Source organism: Eurosta solidaginis, chromosome 3, assembly GCF_040869045.1.
Source record: "Eurosta solidaginis isolate ZX-2024a chromosome 3, ASM4086904v1, whole genome shotgun sequence".
NCBI lineage: Eukaryota > Metazoa > Arthropoda > Insecta > Diptera > Tephritidae > Eurosta > Eurosta solidaginis.
The window spans coordinates 59,587,910-59,601,821 of NC_090321.1; the positions used below are offsets into that span (position 1 = coordinate 59,587,910).

Below are 13,912 nucleotides of genomic sequence, written 5' to 3' on the forward strand. Positions count from 1 at the left end.
TACTCGTGCTACGAAGAAGTAGGCTCGGCAAGCAGTGGCAGCTGCATTTTTTTGTGCAAAGAGACCAACCACAACGGGGCAGCTTAAAGATTCCATGAGTTTGAGTCTTCCTACAATATTTTTTACCTCTTTTCGCTTAATTTCTATGACGCACTCGCAAAAAATCAGTTACTCAACCTCAAAAGCCTTTACTAAGCAAATGAACAATGTCTATCACAACAAGTGTTTAATTATTTTTATATATGTATTGATTAATTTTATATATGTATATGTGATTTCAGTATTTAAAAAAATAATAATTAAAAGTATGTAACAGCAAAAAAATAAAAATTGCAAAAATGAGTGCTAAATGTATTGCATATCGTTTATCGATTTAAAAAAGCGGAACGTAGGGTAGCAAGGTGCTGGGTGCCCTCACCCACAGCAAAGCAGTGCAATTCAAGGTTAATTATTTTTAAAATTTTTTCCTACCTAACCCGGTGTGTGCAATTCCATATTGCACCATAAACCGAAAAAATTCCGAAATCAGCGGGTACCACAACGTTACAGCGTCTCAAAGCCAAGGCTGCAGGTGGTAGCGTCAAACGCAGTCGTACAGGCAGCACAGCGGCTGGGACTCAAGTAACAGCTAGCCAGAGTAGCGGTGGTGGTGGTAGTGGTGCTGCTGGAGTTGTTAGCACCAATAGCAGTAGTGCCGGAGTTGGTCGTGTTGCAGCCGGCCGTAAATTTACAACAGCCAGTGTACAACAATTGCAACGAAGTGGCGGCGGTGCTGGTCAGCAGTGGTCAGCTGGAGCGTCGGCACCACCTTCGACGTCTGCGACGACAACAAGCAGTGGTGCTGTTGCCGGTGGCGGTGTCAGAGAACGCGAATCAACATATTCGCATGGTTTCCAATCACCAAATACGACCCCCACCAAATTATCATATCAACAGCAGCAGCAACAGCAAAAACAGTCGTCAAGCTACAATTATAACAGCCAACGCCACCACTCCAACAATAGTAACACCAGTGCCAATTATTCCAATTACTCAGCTTACGCCAGTTCAGCGTCATCGTCCGCTATATCGCCACATAAAGTTAATCCAACGCATAGCAAACAGCTATCAGCAACTGCTCCACCTCCAACGATGATGATGACCAAACATAAAAGTTCGCTCGCGGAACGCCTAAATATTGGCAATGAAGTGCGCGAATTAAAGCTTGGTTGCACATTTAATCCGAAAAATACAACGACCGGCTTTCACACAATAAAATGTAAGTAGTTACATAAATCTTTACTACCCAGTTAATATAATGCATTCACATACTATAAATACATATCGTCGGCTTAGAGTGCAAACCTGTTAAGTACCATTGTTTCCAACAATGACTTTTTGATGCAGTTTAATAGAGCAGAATAATCCAATGCATCAAACTGGCATAACAGTAACATCAAATATTGGCCACACAAAGTAAATCCACATTATGATGAGTTCACTTCTTATGCTTTCAATGAAAAATTCAAATTTTTTTTTGGTTGCCATGTAAAGTTTTTTTATGGCGGTTAGCAAGATTGCATACTAAGCCGATATATGTGACCCGGCCTATGAAAAGGTGGCTTATGACTCAAAAAACATGTTCCACTTTTTTTCTGGTTTCGATAGTTTTTGAGACGCTCTTTCACGTGGTGAAAACTAGAAAGTCTTAACTTGCTTAGAAGTGTTCTGGAGTTGAGGTCTTACGCTTTCCTCATTTTTATACTCAGCTGAGCAGAGCTCACAGAGTATATTAACTTTGTTTGCATAACGGTAATCCGTAACGGCATAAACTAATCGAGATAGATATAGACTTCTATATATCAAAATGATCTGGGTGAAAAAAGAAATTAATTTAGCCATGTCCGTCTGTCCCTCCGTCTGTAAACACGATAACTTGAGTAAATTTTGAGGTATCTTGATGACATTTGGTATGTAGGTTCCTGGGCGCTCATCTCAGATCGCTATTTAAAATGAACGAAATCGGACTACAACCACGCCCACTTTTTCGTTATCGAAAATGTCGAAAAAACGAAAAAGTGCGATAATTCATTACCAAAGACGGATAAAGCGATGAAACTTGGTAGGTGCGTTGACCTTATGACGCAAAATAGAATATTAGAAAAATTTTGGGCAATGGGCGTGGCACCGCCCAATTTTAAAAGAAGGTAATTTAAAAGTTTTTCAAGCTGTAATTTGGCAGTCGTTGAAGATATCATGATGAAATTTGGTAGGCACGTTACTCCTATTAATATAGGTGTGCTAAATTAAAATTAGCGAAATCGGATGACGAACATGCCCACTTAAAAAAAAAATTTTTTTAAGTCAAATTTTAACAAAAAATTTAATATCTTTACAGTATAAAAGTAATTTTTTTTTTTTATTTATAAAAGTAAATTATGTCAACATTCGACTCCAGTAATGATATGCTGCAACAAAATACAAAGATAAAAGAAAATTTTGAACATCCACGTCGATGGCACTACGCTACCGACTGTCCGACACCCCAAAATCTTGGGTGTGACGTTTGATCAGGATCTACATTTTGGTGAGCACGCAGCCGCAATTGTTCCGAGAATTCAGAGCCGTAACAAAATCCTCAAATCCCTCGCTGGCAGTACTTGGGGAAAAGATAAAGAAACAATTAGCCAGCCGATTACGTGCTACGCGTCACCCATATGGTCGCCAAGCCTAAAAATCACCCACTGGAAGAAACTACAGGCCTGCCAAAATACTGCTGTCAGAATCGCCACGGGCTGTTTTCTTATGTCCCCAGAACACCATCTGCATAATGAGGCGAGAATACTCCCCATCAGGGAGAGAAATGAGATGCTGACCAAACAGTTCCTGTTTAATACTCAGAAACCTGGGCATCCCAACAGACATCTGATTGATGAACCATCACCGCCTAGGGGCTTAAGGAATCATCTCCGTAAGCATTTTGAGGAAATACGGCACCTGAGAACCCAGCCGTATGAAGTGAAAAAACACAAGCAGGTCCTTGGTGAACTCCATAAACAGGCGTCGGACCTTTATGCCGGGAATCGCCCAGTGAATCCAGTACTTAACGAAAATTATCCAAAACTTGCGGAAGAGGAACGCATACTCCCCAGGGAAACGCGTGTCACTCTTGCTCAACTTCGTTCTGGATACTGTAACAGGTTAAACTCTTACCTATCCAGAATCAACCCCGACATACAAAATGTATGCCCAGCTTGCAATGTGTCCCCACATGACACCAACCATCTCTTCAATTGTAATGTGGAACCAACGCCTCTAACACCCCTTTCCTTATGGTCCACCCCTGTTGAAACGGCAAGTTTCCTTGGATTCCCGTTAGAGGATATTGATGACAATTTGTGATCGGTCGCGGCTATTATGTGGGGCAAGCATTGCTACAACAACAACAACATAACAGAAAATTTCAAAAAGGGCGTAACTCCGTCCTTTTTCATTTATTTCGTCTAGAATACTTTTAATGCCATAATTCGAACAAAAATTTACCAATCCTTGTAGGGACATAGATTCTACGACGATAACTGTTTTCTGTGAAAATGGGCGAAATCGGTTGAAGCCACGCCCAGTTTTTATACACAGTCGACCGTCTGTCCTTCCGCTCGGCCGTTAACACGACAACTTGCGCAAAAAACGATATATCTTTACTAAACTTAGTTCACGCACTTATCTGACGTCACCTTATTTTGGTATAAAATATGACCGAAATCCGACTATGACCACGCCCACTTTTCCGATATCGAAAATTACGAAAAATGAAAAAAATGCCATAATTCTGTACCAAATATGAAAAAAGAGATGAAACATGGTAATTGGATTGGTTTATTGACGCAAAATATAACTTTAGAAAAAACTTTGTAAAATGGGTGTGACACCTACCATATTAAGTAGAAGAAAATGAAAAAGTTCTGCAGGGCGAAATCAAAAGTACTTGGAATCTTGGCAGGAATACTGTTCCTGGTTTGACATATACAAATAAATTAGCGGCACCCGACAGAAGATGTTCTGGGTCACCCTGGTCCACATTTTGGTCGATATCTCGAAAACCCTAGGCTCACATATACAACTAAGGGCTACTCCCTTTCAAAACCCTCATTAATACTTTTAATTTGATACCCATATCGTACAAACACATTCTAGAGTCACCCCTGGTCCACCCTTATTGCGATATCTCGAAAAGGCGTCCACCTATAGAACTAAAGCCCACTACGTTTTAAATAATACGTTTTAATAATTAACACCTTTCATTTGATACATATGTCATACAAACACATTCCAGGGTTACCCTAGGTTCATTTTGCTAAATGGGGATTTTCCCTTATTTTGTCTCCAAAGGTCTGTAAGGTTCGGTTACACCCGAACTTAGCCTTCCTTACTTGTTTTTATTACAGTTGTAGTCGCAGGTTTCTTCAGTTCTTTCTTTTTTTGGATCTTGATCAATATTAGTGATAGCATACCTGGCCTTGAAAGTACCGAAACCCCGATCTGGGGCAAACTTAGTATGCCGCCATTGCAGATATGATATAACATTATTCTTATTTTGTCCAACACTACTATCGCAGAAAAGTGCAATTGTTTGGAAATTTTTGCATGAAAAAAACATCGCTCTTTATATACATACACGGACTTATCTCATTTATCCTCTTTTGCCTTTTCTGGCTGCCTTTGGGGCGGCATGACTGTTCATAATGCAAAAGAAAAACTACTAAGAAACTGAAGAAATGCATTGTTTATCTTTAATAGCTGTTTCTCGCAATTTCTTTTTTGATTCATAAGCCACCTTTTCATAGGCCGGGTCACATATATGTACTTCTTTATGACTAAAATACCCGATGCAAGGGGTGTGTAGCGCAACCCTTCAGGTTGCCAGCGCAATATATAGCTTCTCCAAACCCAATTGTCAACCTCACCTATCCGCGGCGAATCCTGTTTCACTAACAGACGAGGCTCTGGCGACCCCAAGCTCCTCATGGAACTTGGGGGTAGGGAGGGAGGGAATGGCCTGAAGGTTTAATGTGACCACATAAATCGTTCCCGAGATGGTCGGGCTAGCACCTTAATGGTGCTGTGGTACCGGAGCGTACCGGATCTGTATCCGGCAAAGGACCATCACATCGATAACACTCCCCAAAGCCTTCGGGGAGCAACCTTATCGCTACAACAACAACAACAACTTATTATTATTATTATTATTATTTATTAACAGATTAAATAAATTAATAAGTTAACATTAGACGAGCATTAGCTGCCAGGGCTATCAGCTCTAGCTATGTAATATACTTATATTTGGTAGATACATACTTAACTTTTTTTTTTTTTTTTTTTTTTTTCTATAACTAGTTCTCAGACTCGGGCTCGGATGTGTTTGATAAAGTTGTATATACAGGTTATATTGTCTTTTGACGGATTTATTAAAAGCTCTGTCCAGTTCCTTCTGAGGTACTGATTTCTGATGTCGATCAAAGCAGGGCAGTCAATAAAAATGTGTTTTAGTGTTATGGTTTCTCCGCAGCGTGCACAGGCTGGAGCTGCCTCACCAGTAAGAAGGTGTTGGTGAGTGTCCAAAGTATGACCAAGGCGTAACCGCGAGAAAGTTTGTATTTGGGACTTCCATATGTCCGTGGGATATTTGGGAGATATCAAATCTCTGTTTATACCAGTATAATGGTGGTGGGTGTAGTTTTGCCATTCTCGTTTCGTTTTTGCGTGAATATGTCTTTTGATTGCTGTGCGTATATCTATCTTTGAACATGTGGTATCTTTTGTAACTGGTGACTGTGATGCTAGTTTCGCTGCATTGTCTGCCATTTCGTTTCCTTGAATACCAACATGCCCTGGTATCCAGAGCAGGCGTATTTTCGCATTGTTGTTGATGAGCGCATCTCTGATTTGATTTATTGTTGTAGAGTGGGATAGCGGGTTTTGGATGGCTTGAAGTACGGATTTACTGTCGGTGCATATAAGAGTTTTGCAATTGTTTTCCAATGCCATAGTTACTGCATGTTTGATGGCAACTGCTTCTGCAGTAAAGACGGATGTGAAGTCCGGTAGTGTTTGCACCATTAAAGTGGCGCCGTCTGAGTCGACCACTGCGAAACTTGCCGGTGCATGGTCGGACTTTGATCCATCTGTGAACCATATGTTCCAGTTTTCAGTTGCGTAGAATTCTTTGCGTTCTTGGAACATTGTGCAAAACGCTTCTGGAGGTGTGGTGTCCTTCTTGAATTTGCATAGTGAAAAGTCACACGATGTTTTATTGATTTGCCATGCTGGGGCTTGTGATTGGTAGTTCTCCGATGTGTTGTATAGTTCCAGGCTATTGGCGATTTCGAGTACTTTATGCATTGAAGATGGATATTTTTGTCGACCTCTGGCAATGTTGATATTTTTTATGTCACAATCAATGATCGAGTTGGTTGGAAAGAGAAGTTTAGGAACAAGTCTCGCAAGGACTTGGTATATTCTATCTTCAATGGTTGGTAGGCCTGCCTCTGCTAAAATGTTTATAATGGGTGTTGTACGAAAAGCAAAAACGCTTGCACGCGCGGCTTGGTGATAAGCTGGCTTAATGATGTTGATTGCAGATTTAGGTGAATTCCAGAAGAGAAAGAGCCCATAGTCGATTTTACTTAAGATTAACATTTTAGTTATATACATTAGGGTGTTAATATGTACATGGCATTTCTTACTAGCAAGGTAAGTAACAATATTAATTCTGGCAGCTAATGCTTTTTTTAAATGAGTGAAGTGGCACATCCACTTGTAGTTATGCGAGAATATAATACCTAATATCTTCAACTTTTTTACATTTTCGATCACTATATTATTTATTTCTAAAGTATGGTTATCGAAATCGCAGGAATGTTTTCTACATATGTGGAATTTTTTAGTTTTTTCTAAGGAAATTCTGGCTCCGGAGTAGTCACCCCAGTCCAGGATTTCCTTTATTAAATTTTTAAAGATAAGATTTGTTACTTCGTTTTCGTTTCTTTTGCATAATATGTAGACATCGTCTGCGTAAAGGCAATGATCTACCGAACTTTTAGCTTTTATAATGTTACTTATATCATTAAATGCAATGCTAAACAAGATTACGGATAGTGGAGAACCCTGAGGAATACCATTTTCTAACGGATATACATCCGAGAATACATTATTAATTTTTACACGAAACTTGCGATTGGTTAGAAACGATTTAACGAAGTAGAATATTCTGGGGCCTACACCCCACGAGCGAAGGCGGTTTAGAATAGCGTGCGGTCCAACTCGGTCAAAAGCCTTTTCAAAGTCTAGCGAGAGAATAGAGACATGGTTACGAGCTGAGAGAGCTTTCGTGACATAATGGTCAATGTGAAGGAGAGCGTCGGTGCACCCTCTGTTGGTTCTGAATGCTACTTGGTTGGGGTTAATAAGCTGTTGGGTCTCAGTGAACCATGCAATTCGATTTGCAACTATGCGTTCCATGATTTTAGAGAGGCATGAAAGAAGCGATATAGGGCGGTACCCATCTGTGGAAAGAGAGTTCTTATTTGGCTTAGGTATTGGTATAACGGTAGCAATTTTCCAGCTTTGAGGGATTATGCCAGTGTCTAAGATGGAGTTATAAAGCTGTAGCAATCGGGATGTTCCCATTGCCGGCATTTCGCGGATCATTTTATAGGATATTCGGTCGAAGCCGGGTGTTTTGCCTTTTGCTTTGCTGATGGAAGATATAAGTTCGATCATTGTGATTGGTTTTTCTATGAGAGCTGCTTTTGGATTGGTTTCACTACGGGGGCAAGTCTGGCTCAAGGTATGAATTTTGTCTTCCCTATATCGGTGAGAAAAGTTCGCGTCGGACGAGAGATTGGACCACGCAGAAGCAAATTCGTTGGATATTATGGATGGGTCCGAAGTTATGTTGTTATTAATTTTAATTGCAATTACTGGTGTGCGCGGGTTTCTGTGGCATAGTCTATTGATTTTATTCCAGATATCGGATACAGAAGAATTGGGGGAGATAGATTTAGTAAATTTTTCGAAACTTGTCTTTTTTTGTGTTTTCATTTCTTTACGAAATCTGGCATTGAGTTTTTTGAAGTTTATAAGGTTTAAAGGTGTTGGGTTATTTTTAAATCTATGCCAAGCTTGCATTTTATCCCTTCGAAGGATCGTGAGATCCTTGTTCCACCAAGGTACGTGGGTTCTTCGGGAGGGTGATGCTTGGGGGATGCAATGGTTTGCGGCCACGTGTATTGCTTTAGCAATGCTAGACGCCTCATGATTTGGAGAGTAGGATTCAGCTCTAGCGCTAAGTTCCAGGTCAACATCCTTTTTGAAGTTCTCCCAGTCAGCGAAATCAAGTAGAAATTTGGGTATTGGTTTTGCGCGTCGGGTGGTGTTTGGATACAATGAGATGTTTAGGATTAACGGGAAGTGGTCGCTGTTGTGGAGGTCGTCTAGTGCTTTCCACTGTATAAGTGGGAACAGTGGGGGGGAGCAGAGGGATATGTCTACGTGGGAAAGGGAAGAGTGAGTGGAAAAGTGGGTCGGACTGCCATCATTCAAAAGGCACATGTCGGATAGTCTTATAGCATTTTCTATAATCCGGCCTCGGTGATTGTCGGAGGAGGCGCCCCATAGGCTATTCCAACCGTTAAAGTCACCAAGTACTATAAGTGGTGTGTTAACTGCTTCGAAAATATCGGTTAGGTCCCTGCTGCTGAATGTTTGACAAGGCGGTATATAGATAGATGCCACGGAGAACTTGATACTCAAATCTACCTGGATCACTACTACTTGAAGTTGGGAGTTGACGTCTATTTTCCTATGTGGGATATAGTTCTTTATTGCTAAGCCCGCGCCTTGTTTGGCCGTGGTATTTGACGAAGAATTTACAAAGTAGGTGGAATAGCTGTTTAGAAAGACTGGATTAGAGTTGTGGGGACAATGTGTTTCTTGAATTGCGATAATGCTTGGGTTATACCGTTTGATAAGAGTCTGGAGTTCAGAGAAGTTGTTATAGAAACCTTTCATATTCCACTGGAGAATATTCAGGTCCATGAGAGAGAAGAGGAAGTGTGCTCTGTCTTTTGTAAAGGTGAACTTTACAGAAGCGAGGGACTTAAGAGAGATTTGGTTAAAAGTCGTCGATGGAATAATCCATCGAAGAGGTTTTGTTACTGCCGTTGTTGTTTTCGACATAGTAGTCATTGTTTTTTAGTAGATTTTGGGTAAAAACTGATATTGGTGACATTGGTGTTGTCATATTTGATTCAGATGTTGGATTTAGATGGGTGGTTGGTATATTAGTTTGTAGTAATGAATAATTTTCTAAAGAAGTAGTGGGATTTATTTTATTGAGGATGCTTGAGGTGGATTTTTCGGTAGAGGTATAGTTTGATTTATTGAGGTTACTTGAAGTTGGATTTTCGGTAGTGGTGTAATTTAATATATTGAGGTTGCTTGAGCTTGGTTTTTCGGTTTGGTTATTGGGGTCAAGTCCAGTGGTATACGTGTTTTGCGCTGATGCATTAGCATCGGTAGATTTTTCATTTTCGGTATTAGGTTTATCAATAGTGTTTGATGAATGAATATTGGTAGATGTGCTATTTTTTGTGGTAGAGGCGTAGGAGTTTAGGCGTTGTGAGAGGGGTAATCTATTTTTGTATTTTTTCCGTGCTTCGCCCATACTGCATTTTTCGGCAGTTTTAATCTTAAGGATTTCCTTGGCTTCGACATATTTTGGACAATTTTTGTCCGAAGCTGCGTGCTCTTCTTTACAATTAGCACATTGAGTTCTGACGCATTTTTCAGGGTTATGAAGTGGAAGATTACAAGTGTCACATATTGGCACTTTTTGGCATCTTTTTTGGGTATGTCCTAGAATTTGGCAGCGCCTACAACGCATTGGACTTGGAATGTAGGGTTGAACCTTGGTTTTATACCATGCTACTTCTACGGATTCAGGGAGTCGGTACAGGTCAAATGTTAAGACCATTTGCCCAGTGAAGATAGTTTTGCCTTCAACTTTTTTTGTAAATTTGTATACACCCGTAACTTTTTGGTCTTTCATTTCACGTACTATTTCTTCTTCTTCCACGTGCTTAATGCAGGGAGCATAGATTACACCTTTAACCGAATTCAAGGTGTCGTGTAATTTTACAACAATTGGACAAAGGTTGGGGAAAGATTTCACTTTTAGAAACCTGTCTGCCACTTGTGCGGTGCGCGCCAAGACAAGTATATTACCGTCCCGAAGTTGAGTAATTGCATCTGTTTCGGTTGATATAGCTTCAATTGATTTTTTAATGGCAAAAGGACTTAGCTGGTATAATGGTTTATTATTGTCTGCGGATGAAATTAGAAGGAATTTTGGGTTATAGGTTGGAGGGCATTTTGGGCGGAGTGCTGGGAAAGTCTCTTGTTTAGGATTAGCTTTCTGTCTTTTTCTGGTTGGGTTGTCTAGATGATCACTTAACGCGGAAAAGCGATTCGGTGACCTATCCGGAGGTCCCGGAGCCATTTTAAAGCTAATATTTATTCAAAATATAAATTTAAATTAACACGTGGGCTTAATCAAAAAAGAAAAACAATGGTAAGAATGAAGGAAAAAGAAATGGAGTGATTAACGGAACGTTAACACAATAACAATTGTAAGTCACAAAACTAGTCACTGAGAGAAAAAAAGACGACGTTTGCACGCTTTGAATGATAGTCGGCGACTGAACAACAACTTAAATGTGTGGAAATTTAATGTGTTCTTATCTTTTTTGTTTTTCAGATGACTTTAAGCCAGCAAGTGTGGATAAAAGTAAAGTAGCTACTGTGGACGTCGGTTCCAACAATCAGGTTACTGTTACCGTGCCAAATCTAGGTGAGTTTATGGTGTATATTATTATATACAATTATTTCAATTGATGACTTGGGCCGCATCGCCACTTTCGATCACGTATCGAAAACTATTTTCACTCAAGCGATAAAATTGAGACGTCAAAGTAACCCCAGCGGGTTAGGGGTCAGAATATTCCCGCGGTAGGTATGCCTGTCGTAAGAGGCGACTAAAATACCAGATTCAAGGGGCTGTGTAGCGCAACCCTTCAGGTTGCCAGCGCAATATATAGCTTCTCCAAACCCAATTGTCAACCTCACCTATCCGCGGCGAATCCTGTTTCACTAACAGACGAGGCTCTGGCGACCCCAAGCTCCTCATGGAACTTGGGGGTAGGGAGGGAGGGAATGGCCTGAAGGTTTAATGTGACCACATTAATCGTTCCCGAGATGGTCGGGCTAGCACCTTAATGGTGCTGTGGTACCGGAGCGTACCGGATCTGTATCCGGCAAAGGACCATTACATCGATAACACTCCCCAAAGCCTTCGGGGAGCAACCTTATCGCTACAACAACAACAACAACAACCGACATCAAATTGTTAATAAAAAATACGAGTAATAATATATTATGGGTCTGAGTATATGTTGATCTTAGTTCACATATTTCATTAATCCGATTCACCATTTCGGAGCTATTGTGATTCAAAAAATGGCATTCAATCACGGATTGTATGACATGGTATGGCCCCTGGTAGGCTGTACATCTAAATTCAATAATTTTTGTTCAGAGAACAGTAATACAACTAAAAGCGTCTGACACTGGGACTCGTGTAGACTTTGCGTATTTAGTGTTTATATAAATATATAAAAAAAATATATACATATATTATTTACAATTGTATATACATATATAAAGAATATTGCGAGAGTTGTCCAAAACCGACCAACGACATCATACCAGCCCCAGCGGGTTAGGGGGCTTAGAATATACCCGCGGTAGGTATGCCTGTCATAAGAGGTGACTAAAATATCAAATTGATTCAAGGGTTTGTGTAGCGCAACCCTCTCGAGGGCTTGGCAGCGCCGAAAATCCAGAGCCGTAATAAAATCCTCAAATCTCTTGCTGGCAGTACTTGGGGAAAAGACAAAGAAACGCTCATTACCACTTACAAAGCAATTAGCCAGCCGATTGTATGCTACGCGTCCCCTATATGGTCGCCAAGCCTAAAAACTACTCACTGGAAGAAGCTTCAGGCCTGCCAAAATTCTGCTCTCAGAATCGCCACGGGCTGTTTTCCTATGTCTCCAGACCACCATCTACATAATGAGGCGAGAATACTCCCCATCAGGGAGAGAAATGAGATGATAACCAAACAGTTCCTGTTGAATACCCAGAATCCTAGGCATCCCAACAGGCATCTGATTGATGAGCCAGCACCGCCCAGGGGCTTAAGGCGTCATCTCCGTAAGCATTTTGAGGAAATACGGCACCTGAGAACTCAGTCGCATGAAGCCAAAAAACACAAGGAGGTCCTCAGTGAACTCCACAAACAGGCGTCGGACCTCTATGTCGGGAATTGCTCGGTGAATCCACCAACCATCTCTTTAATTGCAATGTGGAACCAACGCCTCTAACACCGCTCTCATTCTGGTCCACCCCTGTTGAAACAGCAAGTTTCTTTGGACTCCCGTTAGAGGATATTGATGACAATTTGTGATCGGTCACACCTATTGGATGGGGCGAAGCACTGCTACAACAACAACAACCTCAGCTTTAAATATACATCTGTGAACCTGCTCTATAAGTGTCAACCCCGAAACAAATATAAATCACCTGTTCCACAAACTTGTAGAGGTGTGGAGGAGTAAAGTGCTTGCACTTGACTCGGTGAAGAGCTTGGCTGAGATTTGGTATGAAAAGTGTTGGGGAATTAGTAAGATAATAGAATAAATAAATAAAAATAAATTCAAGGTGCGAAAATCTCCGAAGAGGCTTTAGGCCGAGCTTCTATTCCAATTTGCGTTACACTTCTTTAAATTTTTCCTACAAATTGGCGAGATGGGACCTACCTTTCGCACTGAAAAAGTTTTAATGTCGGAAATACACTCGGAGTGTTTGCCAAATCACTGCCGAGGGTGACCCCGCTTAGAAAAAGTGTTTTCTAATTGAACAAACTTGTTTCTTAATATTTGATGTCGTTTTGCCAGGACTTGAACCCAGGATCTTCGGTGTGGTAGGCGGAGCACGCTACAAGCACACGGCGGCCGCCATGATAGTAGAATAAACGATTTTTAATCTGGAAAAGATAACTTTTTGTTCTTGTAGTAGCTATGAAAGTAGGGCTTTTTATGTGTTATCTATGTCGATAAAGACCTTTAGCTATCTTAGTGGGCATTCAAGGGGTTGATAAGCGCAATACAAACTTTATAGCTTCAGAGCTTCCGCAACCCAGTTATCAAACTCGCCTACGCGAGGAGAATCCTTTTACAAATATGAATGTATCATACACATCGCCACGGGCTGTTTTCCTATGTCTCCAGACCACCATCTACATAATGACCATTAACATCGATAACACTCTCCAAAACCTTCGGGGAGTGTCCCTATCGTTAATACAACAACAAAAACAGAGATTTTAATAGACCTTTGCCGGTTACAGAGCCGATACACTCCATCACTAGTACCGCTTCTAGTCTTCCAGGTCATCAAATCTCTCCTTCGGCAAGGAACTTAGCTTCAGCTGCTAAATATTTCATTTCATTTTATTGCTAAGTCACATTAGTACAATGAGATCTATATTGTACGTGTTGTTGTTGTTGTAGCGATAAGGTTGCTCCCCGAAGGCTTTGGGGAGTGTTATCGATGTGATGGTCCTTTGCCGGATACAGATCCGGTACGCTCCGGTAACAGCACCATTAAGGTGCTAGCCCGACCATCTTGGGAACGATTTATATGACCACGTTAAACCTTCAGGCCATCCCTCCATCCCCACCCCCAACTTCCATGAGGAGCTTGGGGTCGCCAGAGCCTCGTCTGTTAGTGAAACAGGATTCGCCGCGGATAGGTG

At 41.0% G+C, this 13,912-nt stretch overlaps 1 protein-coding gene across 3 annotated transcripts in view; it reads left to right on the forward strand.

The window, feature by feature from the left end:
* Positions 1-517: 517 nt before the first annotated feature.
* The window catches only part of Eaf (ELL-associated factor), a 152,625-nt gene continuing 139,230 nt past the window's right edge, over positions 518-13,912 (forward strand). For all 3 annotated transcript variants that reach the window (XM_067771950.1, XM_067771951.1, XM_067771952.1), the window contains exons 1-2: positions 518-1,258; positions 10,796-10,888. In XM_067771950.1, the coding sequence (XP_067628051.1) occupies positions 1,132-1,258; positions 10,796-10,888 (220 nt within the window). In that variant the 5' untranslated portion in view covers positions 518-1,131. The remainder of the gene's footprint in view (positions 1,259-10,795; positions 10,889-13,912) is intronic.